The following is a 19,349-nucleotide window of genomic DNA, read 5'->3' on the forward strand; positions in this document are numbered from 1 at the left end:
CCATGGGCTTAGGATGTTTTAAGACACACAGGAGACAGATTTCTCCTGAAGGATGGGGATCTCCGGCTGTTTGCATGAACAGCTCTGATGCTGTAAAGCCTTCAACTTCAAAGCCGGGTGGTGAATAACGTTGGCTTAACCTGAAATTTCAAGGCAGCGTTTTTCTGCTCCCTGAGATGGGGCTCCCTGCCCCTTGCTCCCCTGCAGCTAGCTTCCAGAATGTTAATTCTACGAGCCATGGTTGACTAAGCCCAGCACTAGGTCTATTATATATTATTTGATTTGGAGTAGAAGAAGAAGCAAAAAAAAAAAAAAAAAGATTTAAAGATATACCCAGCCCCCTGTATCCCTTTGTGTCTGTGCCCGTGTCTGACCATATACTTAAGCATACCATTCGCCTTGCGGCTCCACGCCTTTCTCGCTGGACTCAGCTGGGGTTGAGCCTTTCTTGTGGGCTGCCTCACAGACTGAGGTCATTGGGACGTCAGCTGCACAAATGAGTGATGTTGGGGAGGCTGCATGGAAGGCTGGGGGTTCAGTCCCGCCACGGTGCTTCATAGTATTGGTCTTTGTGGCTGTTTCTGAGCTCAGAGTCTGTTTATCTGGTTTGTCTCCACCGTATGCCCGCCATGTGCAACACCCAGAGGCAGGTCAGCACGTGCCCAGCCTTTCCAAACCTGGCAGCCTTTTGTCCGCCTAGTTCTCATGGCTGATACGTATGTGTACGTTGATGGAGCTGAGTCTTCCTGTCTCCTTTTAAACATTTAAAATTTATTTTTATTTTCTCTGAAGAGCAGAGAGACAGAGGTACAGAGAGCTCTTGCATGCATTGGCTAATTCCCCCAAATATCCACAATAGCCAGGGTGCGACCAGGTTGAAGCCGGAAGCCAGCAGCTCCATCTGGGTCTCCTCTATGGGATCCATTACTTGCTGATTTGTGGAGTGTACATCCGCAGGAAGCTAGAATCGGAAGCAGAACTGGGATTTGAACCCAGGCACTCTGATTTTGCGTGAAGGTGTTCTAAGTTTCACCTTTGCCACTGTGCCAGTTGTCCATCTGCCTGATTGTTTTTTCGGTCAGCATCTGCCTCCTGCACTAGGGACAGGCTGGGTCAGCTTTGGCTCATTGTTCTGGATTAGGAGTGAAAGAGCCAGCAGATGAACCGGCTTCCATGTGGCATGCCAGTGCTGCAGGCTCACTATTTTTGCTTGTGGGAAGTAGGAGTGAGTGATGTCAGAGCCAGGGATTCTGACATTTGCATATTGGAAGGTGGCTGTCCTGGGCATAACTGATTTGTTTATTTATTCTATAGCTGTTCTCTGGGGAAGAGACAGAAATGAGTGGCCTGAAGTTTTGCCGTCCAAGATAGCTAAGAGCACAATGTGGGAATGAGGAGCCTGGGGTACGTGGCTCCTAAGAGAGAGGGCTGGCGCTGTGCCTAGAGGAAGGGTAAGCTACTTTCTGTAATGCCAGCATCCCGTAAGGGTGCCAGTTTGTGTCCCAGCTGTTTCATTTCCTCTCCAGCTCCCTGCACATGGTCTTAGAAGCAGCAGAGGGTGGCCCTCATGCTTGGGCCATGCCACCCCCATGGGAGACCCAGAAGAAGCTCTTGGATTTGGTGATGAACAAGTTGGGTGGAAGACTGATCTCTGTCTGTCTCACCTTTTCACTTTGTAACTCTGACTTTGAAATTAAATAGATTAATTTAAAATGTGATAAGGGAGAAAGTGGCCAGAGTTGTAAGAAAGGGAGCTGGAAGGGCTAGTGCAGTGGCATAGCACGATAATCCTCCATCTGTGGCACCAGCATCCCATTTGGGAGCTGATTTCTGTCCCGGCTGTTCTATTTCTGGTCCAGCTTTCTGCTTGTGGCCTGGGATAGTAATGGAGGGTGGTCCAAGTTGTTGGACAGCTGTATCCATGTGGGAGACCCCAAGGAAGCTATTGGTTCCTGGCTCCTGGCTCATGACTTCAAATCAACTCAGCTCTGGCCATTACAGCTATTTGGAGAGCGAGCCAATGGATGGAAGATCTCTATCTCTCTCTTTGTCCTTCTCTCTCTTTAAAATCTGCCTTTCAGATTAAATAATCTTAAAAAGAAAGGGAGCTGAAAAACTGGCTAGGGCAGGAATGAGGGCATCCTGGAGACGGTGATGTGTGTCCCTGTAGGCTGTCCTGAGAGACAGGGTGCACCTTGGTGAGCGATGGCTGCGGCCGCCAGATCGCTGGCAGTGACAAGCTGCTTCCAGAGCATCACTGTCAGACACCACAGCTGCTCAGACCCGCCGCTGCCCCTGACGTCAGCCACAGGGCTGCTTGGGAACAGAGTGGAGACAGCATGGCCTGGCCTGAAGGATGAGTCTCTCGGGCCTGGGCAAGAGTGTGGTGCTACAACCTCCCCCGATTCTCCCTGGGCTGTTCCCTGCAGGTCCTTCCTGTGGCAGGGGTGACCCTGCTGCCTGCTGGCCCTCCCCACCCCCTCGCTTGTGCTCCTCTTGGAGGACTGCCTTGGCTGCTTTGCAGATGGGATCACTCCCCACCCTCACCCCCGTATACAGCCCTGACTAAAGGACTCAGTACGTGTTTTTTTTTTTTTTTTTGATTTTTTTTATTCATTAATTACATTGTATTATGTGTCACAGTTTCATAGGTTCAGTACGTGTTTTGAAAATAGCTATGCGTGAACCAAAATAAATGTTTTTTTAAATTTAATTTTCCATAAACTTTCAGGCGTATCCTTGTATTTCTTTCAGTAAGTTTTAAGTTAAAGTTTATTTATTTGAAAAGCAGAGCAATAGGGGGAGAAATGCAAAAAGAGATAGATATGCCATCCGGCTTGCTGCACCTTTGTAGAGGGTGGATTTTTCAGGTGAATGTGAAGGTCAGGGCAGAAGAGGGCGAGTGCTGGTGGGAGTGACTGAGGCCTCTCAGGAGCACCTGGTAGCTGGAGCTGATCCATCCCAGCACCGGCAAGTGCCTGGCCCGGGGGTGAGCAGTGCCTTGGCTCAGCCTGCCTCTAGCCTGTGTGGTCACCAAGTCCCAGGGCATGAAGCTGTATCCTTTCTGGAAGGTTTTGCTCTTGGGACCTGCTTTCATATTGAGCAATTCAAGGCCAAGTCCCACAAAACGCATTTCATCTCCCCTGGCCTCAAACCCCCATGCGGATAAATCACAGTGTGTTTTGAAGTGAAGGAATAGAATAACTAATAACAGGGAACACCGAAAGGATTCAATCTTGTGCTTTCTTAATTTACAAGCCCAACACAAAAGTGTCCTCCTTTCCCCCTTCCTCCCAGCCACTTCTTGAGTGGGTAACTCCTATAGATGTGTAACGTACACGTACGTAGCCAGGGTACTTTACAAAGTTCATGGGAGGGGCTGGTGTTGTGGGGGAGGGGTTAAGCCAGCACCAGTAACACAGGCGTCCCACATTGGGTCCAGAGTCCTGGCAGCTCCACTTCTGATCTGGCTTCCTGCTAATGATCCCGGGAAGGCAGCAGCTGGTGACCCTGCCACCCATATGGAAGACCGAGATGGAGTGCAGGCCCTTGACTTCAGCCTGGCCCAGCCTGAACTAGTCTAGCCATTTGGGAAGTGAGTCAGTAGACGGAAGATTCCTCTCTTTCTCTGCTTTCAACTAAATCTTTAAAATCGAAGTTGGTGGAAAATGGAGTTAAAGGATAAAGTTTAGGGTGTAGATGTTGCAGTGCAACAAGCTAAACTGCTGCCTGGAACACCCTGTGCCTGGAGTGCCTGGGATTGGGTCCTGCCTTTGCCTCAGCTTCCAATCCAGCTCTCTGCTGAGGTGCCTGGGGGAATAGCAGATGATGGCCTAAGCGCGTGGGCCTCCAGCACCCGCATGGGAGTCCCTGAGCTGACCTGGGGACTCCTGGCTTTGGTCTGACCCATGCTGTGGGTAGCTGGGGAATGAACCAGTGGATAGAAGATTTCTTTCTCTGTCTCTTCCCCCACCCTGTCACTGTACCTTTCAAATAAATAAATAAGACCTTTTTTTAAATGCTTATTTTGGCACAAAAGTTTTCTGAAATTCATGTGTGAGTTTTCCATAACTATTTGCATGAACTTGTTAAAGATCTCGTGTGTGTGTGTTGGGGGGTCTTTATTTTTACGCAGAATGTCGCACAGTATACGCATTGTGTTGTCCCTTGTTTATTTGGCTCGTGGCAGTGTTGTCTGGAGGTTCTTCCCATGTCAGTGCACAGACCCATTCCTTCCACCTTGCAGGCTGCGCCATCCACATCTTGAGCCCCTAGTGCCCGTTAACGACCTCCTGCGGGGTGGTTCCCAGCCTTTTGTTAGAAGAGCCTTAGGCATCCATCATTTCCCACAAGCGTTGCTGTCAGACAATGGGCAGATGAGGTCTTGGTACGTTTGATCACATTGTCTGGCACAGGTATGTGGCCGCCTCCACCAGGATGGCACGAGCGGTCGTGTGTCCCCATAGCCTTCCTGCCGTAGTGTTTCACTGACTGGTCACATGACATGGTGGCAGACTGGGTTCAGGGTCAGGACATAAGAAGGCTGTGCAGTCCAGGAGGGACAGAGGCACCTGGCAATGGCGGCTCCGAGTCAGCCTCTGAGTCAACTCTTGTCCTCAGGTTCTGTGTGCTTCTTTTTTTTTTTTTTTTTTTTAAAGATTTATTCATTTTATTACAGCCAGATATATACAGAGGAGAGACAGAGAGGAAGATCTTCCGTCCGATGATTCACTCCCCAAGTGAGCCGCAACGGGCCGATGCGCGCCGATCCGAAGCCGGGAACCTGGAACCTCTTCCGGGTCTCCCACGCGGGTGCAGTGTCCCAATGCATTGGGCCGTCCTCAACTGCTTTCCCAGGCCACAAGCAGGGAGCTGGATGGGAAGTGGAGCTGCCGGGATTAGAACCGGCGCCCATATGGGATCCCGGGGCTTTCAAGGCGAGGACTTTAGCCGCTAGGCCACACCGCCGGGCCCTCTGTGTGCTTCTGAACTGTCTGGGTCTCAGTTTTCTCTTCTGTAAGTTGGGAAAATGCTAGCAAATTTGGGGTCATTGCCTGGTCCATGGGCTCAGGAAACTTGCAGATGACCTCAGGCAAGGCTGGCCCTGACTTAAGCCACAATTAATCTCTTCCTTGTCCAGAAAACTGGTGGCTGGGCTCTCAGGCCCTCTGCCAGCCCCGGTGTCTGGCCTGCCTTGCTTTCAGTGCTTGTATAACCTGTACTCCCTTTTCCTCAAAGGTATTCAGGAGTCTCCGGTGCCGAACGGTCACTCGCTCCCGGGCAGAGATTTCCTACGGAAGCAGATGCGGGGAGACCTGTTCACACAGCAGCAGCTGGAGGTGCTGGACCGCGTGTTTGAGAGGCAGCACTATTCAGACATCTTCACCACTGCTGAGCCCATCAAGCCGGAGCAGGTATGCCTGTGGCTCTCATCACTGCTCGGGCCACCTGCCCCTGCCAGCAGGTCTGGGGTGCTATCCTGATAGCAACAGAGGTGTCTGGCAGGTGTGGTTTGGAGCCTGCGGCTTCTGCTTGGAGGAGGTGGGCTTTCTGGGGCTCTGGGCTAATGCTAACCAATCATGTCATCCATGAGGCCAGGATGGCTCCCCTTTGCACAGGCATCGGATACCTCTATCTCAGGCCGGCTGTGGGACACATGTGACCTGCCTGGCCTCTCGGACCCTCTCAGGGCTCTGTGGATAGGAGCCACTGTCCTGTTGGTCAAGGTGGTGGCTGAAATGTATGTCCAGCAGCGCGGCAGGGTAGGGGGGAAAGGCTGGGTGCTCACCAGCACGAGCAAGGCTGCAATGGTGCTGCGATGGTGCTGATGTGGGCTCCTTCTGCTCACCCGTGGGGTCATCCCGTTCTGCTCTTAAAGACTGAATCTCTTAAAGCCCAGAGATGAAGATGAGTCTCCTGGGACAGTCTCTCACCAAGAGGAGATGGAGCAGGAAGTCCTGCCCTTTCCTGGGCCAGGGAGCAGTCAGTCACTGCTGTGGCTGTAAGCTGGGGCCTGCAAGACCTGCAGTGAGAGGCCACTTGTAGGATGCTGTTCCTGATGCTCTGTGTGTGCCAGGTCTCCATCGGTTACCTAGGAGCCCAGATGACACTGACACAGATCGGGCCTGGTGGATGACCCAGGCAGCCCTGCCCCTTTGGGCAAGTGGTGATCCCATGACTGGCCTCCCAGAGTTCCCACTCAGAGTTCGTATAGATGACGCTTGTGCAATTGCCCTGAGTAGGCCATGTGCACAGCTGCTCTAGGGTGCTGGGTGCCACGGAGTGGGCAGAGCCGCAGGGGCTACCACCTTGACAGCTCCCGTGGAAGTTCTTGCACATTCTCCAGCCTCTTGGTTTTCCTGGTGGGGATTTGGAAGCCTGGAGAAGCAAAGTGACTTGCCTCAGGCCACCAGCAAGCCAGGGGTTGATTTCGTTAATAGTGCTGGATCTCTAACTTTGTGCCAGGCATGGAGCATGCAGCAGTGGACAACACAGGCCTGTACTGACTGTTGGCGAGGCCCAGATGCATGCAGACATCACCACTGATATGAATTATCCAGAAAGTTGCGTGTTCCATATGTACTTGGCACTAGGGAGATGTTTGAGGTTTTCCAGGAGTTTTTCCAGGAGTCCAAGGCAGAGTCTGATGCAGCCTGGAGCACCCGTCTGGGGGGATGCATTTCTGCTACCCCTGAAGGGGGTGGGCAGACCAAGGAGAAGGTGCTGCGGATGGAGGAATACACCTGGCAGAGGGCCTAGCAGGTGCTAAGACCCTGGGGTGAGAAGGAGCGTGGGTGAGGGGTGAGGGAGAGGTGGTGTGGCTGGGGCATAGGGAAGGGGGCAGGTGGCAATGTTGGGGTGACAGGCCTTGTCTTGTGGGATGTAGCAAGGAGCGCAATTTGTTCCCCACAGTTTGGGAAGGACAGGGTGTGGTAGATGGAGCTGATGCCTGGGCTGCAGCTCCCGAGCTGTTTGCATGACATGCAGGTACTATCGGCCACTCAGAGCTCCAGTGAAAGATGGTGGTGGCTTCAGGATGACAGGGAGAGGGCACTGTGGTTTGCTTAGTTAGGGCGTTCTGCATTGGAGGCCCCGTGTGGCAGGGCAGCTCAGGACTGAAGCCTGGGCGCAGAGCACACAGCCGAGTGGAGTCCAGACCCACCGTTGCATTCATCCCTTCACTTGCTCTCCTGCAGGCTCAGAGCCCAGCACAGTGCCAGGCACCTGGGGCATGGAGGGATGAGCCAGGAATTGGCTCCGCCTCACAGGTATAGTGTGGCACGCGGATTTAGACATCACAGGACCAGAGTACAAAAGGTCCTGGGGATCCACAAGGAGGGGTTGCGTCCTGGAGGGAGGAACCACTGGGGTTGGAAGAATCAAGGGAGAAGGCAGCCCTGAAGGACAGGTGGCACAGGCTTCTGCGTGGGTGGAGACCTGGCTCACAGAGCCTGGGGCGACATTTCCAGCCATCTCTTTCAGCACACCATGGTCCCTTGGCAGGCTGCCTCTGACAGTGTGGAGTTTGGGTGGGGGCTGGAGGTACACACCATCATCGTAATGACTGGTTCAGGGCCTTCTGGGTAATCGGCTTCACCCCATGATGTGCCATAATGAGGAGGGATGGCAGGTGAAGCTGCAGGCTGCCCTGTGCGTGCTCACGGGCACTGGACTATGAATGGCATGCCCTGTGCCCGCTCCCTAGTCACCTTGAACAGATGACGACTTGAGCAAGGGCCCCTCCAGCAGGGCTGGCGGGGGAGTCAGGCGCCAAGGGAACAGCTTCCTGGGTCCTGTCAGCTTGCTTGCTGTGTTGGGCCTTGCAAGTCCCCAGTTGGGGTGGCCATGGTGCCCAAAAGGAACTTTGAGCTGCTGGCACACAGGGGAGTCTGGCTGCCTGTCCAGTCAGAGGATGGGTCAGGCTGGCCGAGTCTGTGCTCTGGAGCCTGTGGCCTGGGGTGAGGGGTCTTGTTGTCACCTCTGTCCTGCCACCCACAAGGAAAGAAGGAAGGGCATGTAATGGCCTTGACATTTTCTGGGTCCTAGCCTGTTGGGCAAGGCTGTTGTGCAGTACCCAGTGGCGGTCATTGTGATGGTGATGACCACAGTACCAGCAGCAACCTGACCATTTCTTCTCCTGGGCGTGGTGACATCTGCTTCCCACAGGCAGACTCTTGTTGGACCCTCGGATGCAATGTCCGCAGAGCGTCTAGCCGACATAAGGGAGTCCCAGTGGACAGATGGGAGTGTTTTGCCCCCCAGTTGTTCACTCCATTTTCAGGCCCGGGGAGTGACTGGGTTATTAAGGCTCTAGTCTTGCACCTAAGGATGTTTGTCTTCATCTGGTGCAGGATGGTCCCTGGGGGCCTCCTTGGCCCTGGAAGGGCTGCCTGTCCTCCCAGGACCACAGAGCCTGACGTGGCTGGCAGAGGCTACGTCCCCAGCCTTCCACTCCATGCCCCTGAAAAGGCGTCCCTCTCTGCAGGGCCAGGCTGCCATCCTGCTGCTATGAGCGCAGAGCCCGTCCTGGCCTTACTGCCTTTTCCCGCCATGATCCTCTCCCTTCCCAACACCGGGGCAGGTGTGCATGTGTGGGCCTGAGCTCTGACTGGCTGTGCCAGTGAAGCTTAGTAAAACCCTTGGCCCTGGGCGGAAGGGGTTAAGGCAGCCCCACTCCTGGGGTGATGAAACACTTGCTCTTCAGAATGGTTATTGAAAAAGCAATTCTGTTTTCCCTACATGTGGAGTGAGTAAAAATCAGCTTGGAGGAAGAGTAGATGGGGGAGAAAAAATAAACCCAACTGCATGTGCATGCATATGTGGGTCTATGTGCCTGTGTGTATGTATTTCTTGCAGTGGAATCCATTTCAGGAAAACTTGCCTTGATGTCTAGACGGGTGCTGGCTGCCGGCAGAGTGGGTCCCTCCTCCGGCTGCCACGCGCTGCCTGCCTGCCTGCCTGCTGTATTTACTCTCGGCAGACTATTAACCAACACCAGGCTATTAATCTGGCTTTTGAGCCTTCACTAAAGCCCATAAAAGCTCACAGTTGTCAAATGGAGTTCATTTTAATTTCCTTTCAATCACAGTAAATTATTCAGGTGATAAATCAGCTGGAGCAGCCTCCTGGCTGTAATAGAAACCCTAATTCCTGGCTAATTATCCAGCCCATTGCTGCCAACAGATCAATACGGGCGCAAAATGGACCGGGCCCAGGGCCTTACCTCCCATTGGGCGGGAGACAGAGAGACAGCTGGGGAAGGGGGATGTGCCACTGACCTCTCAGGAAGTTCAAAGGTCACAGGGGGTGAAGCTGGGAGAAGGCCTGGCCCCAGTCTTAACAGAGAAAGCATTCCTAAGCCACTTGCCCCCTGAAGGGTGGCATGTCTCCTGGCAGGTGGCTTGAGCAGGACACTAGAACGCCTCTGGGCACCCTGCTGCTGCTGAGGCCTGCCTGAGTGTGTGTTTCTGAGCATGAGTGAGCCTGGTCAGCAGATGCAGCCTGACCCAGTATGAGTCACAAGTGGGCTGGGGCAGAAAGAGGAGGCTCTTCCTTACTGGGGGAACCTCATCTTTCTCCAGGCTGGGTCTGTGTCCCCCTGGGAGGCAGTAAAGGGAAGGAGATGGGTGTACCTGGTCAGAACAGGAAGGCTTCCTGGAGGAGGCACCTTGAGAGATGGGCTGCACCCAGATGTCTGGAGGTGGGGGAGAATGCCTGAAAGGATGGAGGAGGGCAGCTGTGAGCAAGGGGCAGCAGGTGACTTTGGGGGTTGGGATGGAGGTTGGGCGAAAGGACAGCAGGGACAGTGGTGCTCAAGTTGTGGGCAGACACCCAAACCCCAGAGGGCAGATGTGGAGGTGGGGATGGCCAGGGCCCCCCGAGAGCCTGGGCTTTGTAGCCTGGCCCGCTCCGGCCCCTGGGGAAGCAGCCTTCCACCTGTTTGCCTGCTCCCTATAGCGGTGCTTCTTCCCTCTTGAAGCTCACTCCCACGTCAGAGCCCCTCACGGCTCCCCCAACCCCTTCTCTGGCCCCACGCCCCTTTACTCGCTCTCAGAAAGAAGCTCTGGCTGTGGCCAGGCCTGACCCCTCCCTGTCCTGCAGGGCCTGGGCCCTGCCTGTGTCTGAGGGACTGCTCGCTGTAGCTCTCCCTCTGCCAGGGCTGGCATGAACACCGACAGCTCTGAGCATGCTCCACAGCTGCTGCTGTGTTGTCATTACTCTACAGTGGCTGTTGTTCACACCATGAGCTCCTGCTCACTGTTGGCCTGTGTGCCCTGTGAGGCCGTCCCCAGCCCACTTCAGCCCGCACTGACTTGTCTGGGCTCATCCATGCCTTGGGTTTCGTCCTTGCTGGCATCATAGCAGTGATGGCGTTCACTGCTTACCATGGTTCCTGCCCCCTAACCTTTCCCAGAATCATAGCCACTCCATGTAAAGCATGCTGTACAGACAGGATGGCTTAGTGCGGGGCCTTGACTTAGCCTGGCATCCACAGGAAGCACATAACCCAGACTGGACGCCAGGTCCAGGGCTCCAGGGCCCTGGCCAGCAGACAGTCCCTGGCCTGGTTGCAGCTGTATTCTGGTCAGGCTGCCCTGGCTGGGTGGAGATGGGAAGGGCTGAGCTTGAGTTAGGGGCTGCCGAGACTGCTGCATGGATTGGCACGGTCTCCAGAGGTGTGAAGGGAGGGCCAGGCGGTGACGGTACTGCTCTACTCTGAGCTCCTTCTGTTCCTGCCACTCTTCCCCTCACAGGCCATGTTCAAGGCCAATGTCCTCTTTTTTTTAATATGTATCCCTGTTTCGTTTTTTTTTAAGATTTATTTATTTATTTTTTATTACAAAGTCAGATATACAGAGAGAGAGGAAGATTTTCCATCCGATGATTCACTCCCCAAGTGAACGCAATGGCAGGTGCTGTGCTGATCCGAAGCCGGGAGCCAGGAACCTCTTCCAGGTCTCCCACGCGGGTGCAGGGTCCCAAGGCTTTGGGCCGTCCTTGACTGCTTTCCCAGGCCGCAAGCAGGGAGCTGGATGGGAAGTGGAGCTGTCAGGATTAGAACCGGTGCCCATATGGGATCCCAGGGCGTTCAAAGTGAGGACTTGAGGAACTAGGCCATGGCGCCGGACCCCCAAAGTCCTCTTTTGCAGATGACATAGCTGCGGAGGAGGCAAGTGGAGCATCTTCCCAAGGTGGAATGCCTGGAGAAGTTGGGACTGTGAGCAGGAAGGGAGATGGGTTGCAGATCCAGCTTTGCCCAATGGGACAGGATTCCTTGTGATGTGGTGAGCTTCCTGTCACTGGAGGCATGCAAGGTGACTCTGTCCTTTTCCCTGTATGTTATGTTAGAAGTTGGAACATCTGAGGCCGGATGTGGGGAGGAAGGAGGCCTGTCCCACTGCTGGCAAGCTTGAACTAATAGGGAATTCTCGGTCGACATCTCCAAGTCTGCCAAGGTCTTGTCACCCTCCTAGATTTTTTTTTTTTAAAGAAAGACTTATTTATTTAAAAGGCAGAGTAGTACACACACACTCACACATTTTCCTTCTTTCTCTCTCTCTCTCTCTCTCTCTCTCTCACATACACACACACACACAGAGCAAGAGATCTTTTATTCACCGATTCACTCCCCAAATGGCCTCAATGACTGGGACCGGGCCAGGCCAAAAGCCAGGAGCCAGGAGCCAGGAACTTCTTCTAGGTCTCCCATGTGGGTGCAGGTACCTAGGCAGCTGGGCCATATTTCACTGCTCTCCCAGGTGCATTAGCAATGAACTGGATTGGAAGTGAATGATCCAGAATCTAAACCAATGCCTCTGAGGGGTGCTGGCACTGCAGGCAGCAGCTTAACTCTCTTCACCACCGTGCAGACCACCCAGAAGGAATCTAAGACAGGAGGCATGGGAAGGGGGAGAGCATCAGCTCAGACTGTCGGGACCATGACCCCGGACAGTCAGACAGGAGGGCTGTGTAGTCCCGAGGGGCCAATGGATGACTCTGGTGCTCCTAGCATGGACGGCAGGGTCAGGTTTTCTGGTGATGTGAGAGGTGGAGGCCAGGGCTGCTCTCCGTCTCACAGTCCACTCTGCCTGGGAGCTCAGGGCCAGGTGTTTGTGAGGAAGTGGGCAGCGAGGAAGGTTAAAGTGACCCACACGTCTGGGATGTGGGTGAGGCTGGCAGAGCTTGCTGAATAGCTAAAGATGAAGCAATCACTAATTTAAAACCCCAGTCACCTCTTACCTGGTGCCTAACCTGCGATAACCCTGAAAGGCACAGGCTGCCTGCATTCTAATCTTCCCAGAGCAGATGAGGACACTGAGGCAGGAGAGGTTAAATGATACGGCTTGAACTCCATGGTGAGAAAATGGCCACATCCTCCATCCCGTGTCCTCTGCAAGAGTAGACATCGTCAGGTGCCGTGATCTCAGAAACATATTTTTTTAAATGTTCAAAAAAATATTCATTTGAAGGGAGAGAGAAATAGCTCTCATCCTCTTGGTTTCCTCCTCAAATGCCTGTAACAGTTAGGGCTGGACTAGGGCAAAGCTGGGAGCTGGGGCCTGGGTCAGGCTCGCCCCTGTGGGCGACAGGTCCCCACCACTGAAGCCATCCCTGCTGCCTCCCAGGCTCTGCATTGGTAGGCAGCTGGAGCCAGGAGCCGGGGCCAGGAATTGAACCCAGGAGCTGTGATGTGGGAGGCAGGCCGATCCTCAGCCCTCAGCACAGGTGCACTGGGCACTCCCTTTGTGCCAAGGCTGTGCTGAGAGCTGGGGTCGTGGCTGCAGCAAAGACAGGCATGGATCCCGAAGCCTGCCCTAGAAGAGAAGATGGATTTAGCAAAGGAATCATCCCCGTCAGCATGGATGGTGCGCCACGGCTGAGACCCACAGAGCAAGGTGGGCACCAGGAGGATGGCACCTGTAAGTTGAGGGTGGTCAAGGGTGTGGGCAGCAGTGTCCCAGATGGGAAGACCTAGGTCCAGTGGCCAAAAGATGTCCCTTGGGGCTGACCAGCGTGAAGGGCTTAGAATCAATATTTGATGTAACTCGTGAGGAGCTTTGTGGAACCAGAACCAAGACCAAGACCACCACAAGATGTTTTTAAAAGATTTATTTATTTTTGTTTGAAAATCAGATACACAGAGAAGAGAGACAGAGAGGAAGATCTTCCGTCCACTGGTGCACTCCCCAAGCGGCTGCAAGGGCTGGAAGTGAGCTGATCCAAAGCCAGGAGCTGGGAGCTTCTTCCAGGTTTCCCACGTTGGTGCAGGGTCCCAAGGTTTTGGACTATCCTCTATTGCTTTCCCAGGCCACAAACAGGGAGCTGGATGGGAAGTGGAGGATCCAGGAAATGAACCAGTGCCCATATGAGATTCTGTCACATGCAAGGTGAGGACTTTAGCCACAAGGCCACCATGCTGGGCCCCACTGCAAGATTTTAAAGATGGAACATTAAGATGCAACCCCATGGAGATGGAAAGCTTGTTGTGGATGCTGTTAAAAGTTGGGGAGGGGGCCCAGTGCCGTGGCCTAACGGCTAAGGTCATCACCTTGAACGTGCCGGGATCCCATGTGGGCGCCGGTTCTAATCCTGACAGCTCCACTTCCCATCCAGCTCCCTGCTTGTGGTCTGGGAAAGCAGTCGAGGATGGCCCAGTGCTTTGGGACCCTGCACCCGCGTGGGAGACCTGGAGGAAGTTCCTGGCTCCCGGCTTTGGATCGGCACAGAACCGGCCGTTGTGCTCACTTGGGGAATGAACCATCAGATGGAAGATCTTCCTCTCTATCTCTCCTCCTCTCTGTATATCTGACTTTGTAATAAAAAATAAATAAATAAATCTTAAAAAAAAATTTGGGGAGGACCAGAGAACCATTGCTAAGGTGCAGTCAATATCACTGTACCCATGGCAATGGCTGCCCATCCTGCCTGGGGGCTGGTCTTTCTTCAGGCCAGATAATGGCCCCACAGTCCCAGTCCCAGGAGACAATGCACCTCCTCTCTCCCTTTTGTTTCCCACCTCTTTTCACTCACACCTCCAACCGTTCCCCAGACTCTGTAGTCAGGCCCTCCTGGGGTTGCTAGAGGTGAGCTCGCATTTGAGCTTGAGCTTCCTGTTGGTCCAAGCAAGGAAGGAAACAGCTAGTTGCTGTGCTCCTTCCTGTCCACCAGGGGGCGATAAGCCAGCTTCCAGAAGGAGGTCATGTACTTTGTTTTTGTGTTCTGACACTGAGTGTAAAAAGGAAGGGTTCCTAGTAGGTTTCCTGTGGGATGTGGTTGTGGGTGGAGGCGTGTGGCAGGGCTCACAGGGCTGTGTTTTGGGTGGCTTAATGCCCACATGCCCGGCAGTGTGGTTCTGCAGAGGCAAGGGCTGTTGTGGCCTTGTGGCTCTGGAGTGCAGCCTCTCTGCCAGCCCCACCTCCACTATAAACAGCCCTGGGCCGCTTTCCCTGAACCTTCCAGTTTGAGGCTCCAGGAAGATAATTCCGCTGCCTTGGGGGCTGCGGGGCCTCTTGCTGTGTAAAGGGTGCTGCTGGGAAAGTGTGCTCCCCTGTGGGAGGATCGCTGTGTGGAAGCGCACCTCGGGTGGTACCCACCAGCCCTGCTGTGGCTTCCCGCATCTGTGATAACATGGTGGGGAACTTGCCAGGTGTGGTTCAGGAGAGAGTGGGCTGGGCGTGCTGTTGTCCAGGACTTGTCAGTTTTCCATGCTGCGGCACATGTACAAGATGTTTGTGTCACTCGCTGGGGTAGACAGCAGCTGGGGGCAGCTGCTTTGGTTGATATTGTTTTCTCCAATTGTCTCTGGGCCATCCAAGGGCTGGGAGCCTCTGGATTCTGGGCACACTGCTACTAGGCTCTGCATTGACAGGAAGAATCGGTGTTTGGGGAGGACCCCAGATCTTCTCCCACCCTCTTCCTCTCTGGGTTTGCCAACCTTGGAGAAATAGGCAAGGCACTCATCTGGACATCTGACCCATGCCCAGGCACTCCTCGGAGGCTCCCCAGCCATGTCTAGGATGCTCTGCTAACGCAGACCTAGGCCAAAAGAGACCCGATGGATGTGTCTCACCTGCCTTCTCTGAGTCTCCCTGCCCTGTAGACTAGACTTGGCCTGGCTTAGCCACTCAGGTGCAGGTGGAGAAAACAGAAGCCCAAGAAAGGCCGTGGCTGGGCCTGGCCAGGTGAAGCAGGCACACGCTGACCTCATCAATAGCCAGAAGCCTGAATTCCCAAGGGAGACTTGGGATCTTCCAGCACAGTGGTGTGTTGGTCTATGCTGGTTGTGGATCAGTGGGTGTTCCCTGGCTCTCACCAGTCTGTTGAGTAACTGCTGTGGTTAACAGCTAGAGGACAGTGGGGACACTGGTAGTAGAAGGGGGTGGGGAGAGGGAACTCTTGTCCTTGTACTTCCCAGCAGCAGGGTGATGTGGGGGTGGGTGGGTAGGAATACTGCCTGAACTCTGAAGTGCTGAGTTAGCTTTGTGTTATTTTAACAAAAATACTTGGGAGGTGGCCAGAGCTAAGCTGATCTGAAACCAGGAGTCAGGAGCTTCTTCCAGGTCTCCCACGTGGGTGCAGGGTCCCAAGGCTTTGGGCTGTCCTCTATTGCTTTCCCAGGCCACAAGCAGGGAGCTGGATGGGAAGTAGAACAGCCAGGACATGAACTGGCACCCATTTAGGATGCCAGTGCTACAGGGATGGATTAGCCTGTTGAGCCACTGCACTGGCCCTGAGAACTGCTTAGGAAGAAAGGAGGTTCATGGCAGCCCATTGTTTTGGAGGATTGCAGTGCAAGATCAGACGGCCCATGAGCCTGACATCTGTTGAGGGGATGATCCTGTGTCGATCCGGGAGGTGCAGAGAGGGAAGCCAGACTGCACTTGCCTTATGTAGCTGAACGTGTTCCAAAATTCCCTTGACTTAATATTAACAAGTCTCCCCCTTAATCCATTAACCACGAACAAACTGTTGAGGATCAAGCCTCCGTACCTTTGGGACCTTCGGGGGACCCCTCCAGCTGTTACCTACCTCAACAGATGTGAATGCCAGATTCAATGTGGATGCTCTCTTGTCTACAGAATGAGATGGTGCAGAATTATTCTGAAATTCTTTCTCTGTGTATCTTTAGAGACACTGGGTGCCTGTGGACCAGCTGTATTCTCCCTCATCCTTCTATTGTTGTGATCTCTAGGCCACCCGAGGGTGGGCACAATGCGGATCCACGGGGTCTCAGTTCTTTCTGTTGCTGTGTCCACTGGCGCCTGGCTTGTGGCGACCCATGCTTTCCTGTGAGCCAACTGTATTTCCTGAACAGCGGGGTGTTCTGAACGCTCTCTCCTCCGGGGGGCTCAAGTACGAGGTGACTTTCCAAGGACAGTCCTTGGGCCTGCGCCTGTCAGGCAGGGATGCTTGAGGGAACATGCTACAAGTTGCAGGGAGTCCCTGGGGGTCAAGGCTGCTCTTGGCTGACCCCTGTGGGTCATGGCTTCTATACTGCAGTGGGGAAGGTCGCCCTGGGTCCCCCTGGAGACCCCCTGTCCGGTATCCGCATCCTGTAAGGGACACAACAAATTGGGAATTCATCTCTGATCTTGATTTGGACATGTTTACAGTTTTCCTTCTGTCTGCTCTCCTCTTTCTGATGACAGACAAATTCTGTGTCGGTGGGGTTTAAAGACTACAAGTGAATTGTCAAGAAGCTGCCTGCACCTTGCCGGGATGTTCTTTCATTCATGTATTCATTCATTCATCCAAGACATCTTTCCAGCGGTGCCGTGTCAGTGACACTGACCACCTGGGCTGTGCTGTGCGGCATAAAGGAGTAGTAATTGATGCAGCCTGAGGGACCCAGGGAGAATTGACTTTTGCATGGAGATGTTGCCTCTTCCCACCACAGAACAAAGCTAATAAAAGCTATTGCAGTTAGAAACCCCAGATAATTCCAGCTTTACCAGCTAATGTTTGGAGAGTGCCTTGGAAACTTGGCATACGAAATTTGATTATTCACTGAACTCTTTTAAAAAATGACAAAAGATACCCTGTAGTTTTTGTAGGGTATCTTGATAAAAGGATGTAGATTTCCAGTTCTCATAACAAGGCGATGCTCCTGCAGGCTTTCCTTTCATCCTCAACACCAGAGACACTAGTGGGGCTGGGATGGGGCCAGTGTTGCAGCTCTGTGGGTTGATTTGCTGCTTGTTAAGCCAGCATCTCATGTTAGGAATGTAAGTTCACACCCCATAGGTTCACATTCTAGCTGCTCCATTGACCATGCAGCTCCCTGCCTCTGTGCCTGGGAAGGGAGCAGATGACCAAAGTGCTTGGGTCTTTGCCGCTCACATGGGAGACCAGGGTGTAGTTCTGGCTGCTAACTTGGGCCTGGCTGGCCCAGACTTGGGTGCTGTGACCATTTGGGAAGTAAACTGGCAGGCAGAAGATCTCTCTCTCTCTCACTCACTCACTCTCTCTGTCATTCTGCCTTTCAAATAAATGAGCATTGAACAGTAGAAATAATGGCTCAGATAGAGAGAAGTCTTTCAGGAGCTGGAAATTAAGAGAGTCAGAACTTCAAGTGTGTAAGCTGATGTCCCAGTGGCCCAGGACATTGGTCCTGGCTATAGTTCTAGTGACCAGTGTCTGGGATTTGGATGCTGATGTTGGCACCAAAGATACCATTTTAGACCTGTGTGATATGAAGGCTGGAACCAGAGCTCCTGCAAACAGTGGGAAGGCTGGAGAGACTGTAGTCTCCATGAAAAGAGTCCTGAAGGGTCTGGCACAGTAGCCTAGTGGCTAAAGTCCTCACCCTGCATGCACCGGGATCCCATATGGATCCCAGCTGCTCCACTTCCCTGCTTGTGGCCTGGAAAAGCAGTAGAGGATGACCCAAAGCCTTGAGATTTTGCACCCATGTGGGAGACCCAGAGGAGGCTCCTGGCTTCGGATTGGCCTTAGCTCTGGTGGTTGCGGCCACTTGGGGAGTGAACCAGTGGGTGAAAAATCTCTGACTCTCTGTAACTTTGTGTATCTGATTTTCCAGTAATAAATACATGAATCTTAAAAAAAAAAGAAATAGACGCTGGGTAAGGTTCATGTACAGGCCAGGGGAAGCAGTGACATCCAGAGGATAGCACAATTTCCCACGAGCAGTGGAAACCTCAAGCCTGCACCCCACATGGGTGTAATGTGTCACTCTACATTATGTGTAAGAAATCCAAGAGGAGAAGCCAATGTAAAAACTGCACTGAATGACATTCCTTACAAAGACATATGAAAAACTTAGATGTGGATCTTTCCAGAATCTACCGTCTACAGCATGCATACAGGAGACACAGCCAAGAGGAGAGGATCTGAAAACAGACCATTTGAAAGAGACTATAGGGAGTGCTGTGCTGCAGCAGGCTAAATCCCTGCTTCTGATGCTGATACCGGCTGCTCCACTTCCAACCCAGCTTCCTGCTAATGTGCCTTGGAAAGTGGTAGAAGATTACCCAACCGTTTGGGGCTTTGCCTCCCACATAGGAGACCTGGATGAAGTTCTAGGCTTGTGGCTTGGACTTGGCCCAGCCCTGACTGTTGTGGGGAAAGAACCAACAAATGGAAGACCTCTCTTTGTCTTTCCCTCTCTAAGTCTGCCTTTCAAATAAATAGATCCTGTTTTTTTTCTTTAAAGCAAATGAGCTATAAAATGATTAAAGGCACAAAAAGGCTGGAAATTTTTATGAAAGATTAAAATGTCATAAACAAGAAACAGACAATTAAAAAAAATTTTCTAGAAATAGGAATTATAGCCATCAAATTTTAAAAATTCAATTGACAGGTTAAATACAAGGGAAGACACAGCTGAATAGAAGGCTAGTGACATGGGAGACAGAGTGGAAGACATTTCAGAAATGTACAATAAATAACTCAAGAAGGTAAGAGATAAAAGAAAATGCCATGAGAAAGTCCAATGTACATACAGCAGTTGACCTATAAAAATGAAATAGAAAAGTGAGAGGTTTGTGTGTGTATGTGTATACAGAACTCTACCTTTTAAATTGTATATACATGTATGTGTATTATACACACATAGAAACACATTACATGCAATATTCATGTATACATATTATATATTATATGTATGCCTATATATATGTATATTGTGTGTTTCATATGTACACATACGTAATTTGAAAGGCAGAGTTAGAGAGAGGAGGAAAGAGAGAATGCTGGAATAGCTGCTGTTGGAACAAGCCAAAGCCAAGAGCCAGGAGCTTCTTCTCGGTCTTCTGCGTGGGTGCGGGGGCCACTTTCCACTGTGTTACCAGGCACCTTAGCAGGATGTTGGATCAGAAGTGGGGCAGCTG

General features: G+C 52.6%; 1 protein-coding gene across 2 annotated transcripts in view; it reads left to right on the top strand.

Annotated features, from left to right (window-relative positions):
* The window catches only part of PAX5 (paired box 5), a 158,373-nt gene that overhangs the window by 52,299 nt on the left and 86,725 nt on the right, over window positions 1-19,349 (top strand). For both annotated transcript variants that reach the window (XM_004580976.3, XM_036496781.2), the window contains exon 6: window positions 5,239-5,414. In XM_004580976.3, the coding sequence (XP_004581033.1) occupies window positions 5,239-5,414 (176 nt within the window). The remainder of the gene's footprint in view (window positions 1-5,238; window positions 5,415-19,349) is intronic.

This window comes from Ochotona princeps, chromosome 14, assembly GCF_030435755.1.
Source record: "Ochotona princeps isolate mOchPri1 chromosome 14, mOchPri1.hap1, whole genome shotgun sequence".
In the NCBI taxonomy this organism is placed as follows: Eukaryota; Metazoa; Chordata; class Mammalia; order Lagomorpha; family Ochotonidae; genus Ochotona; species Ochotona princeps.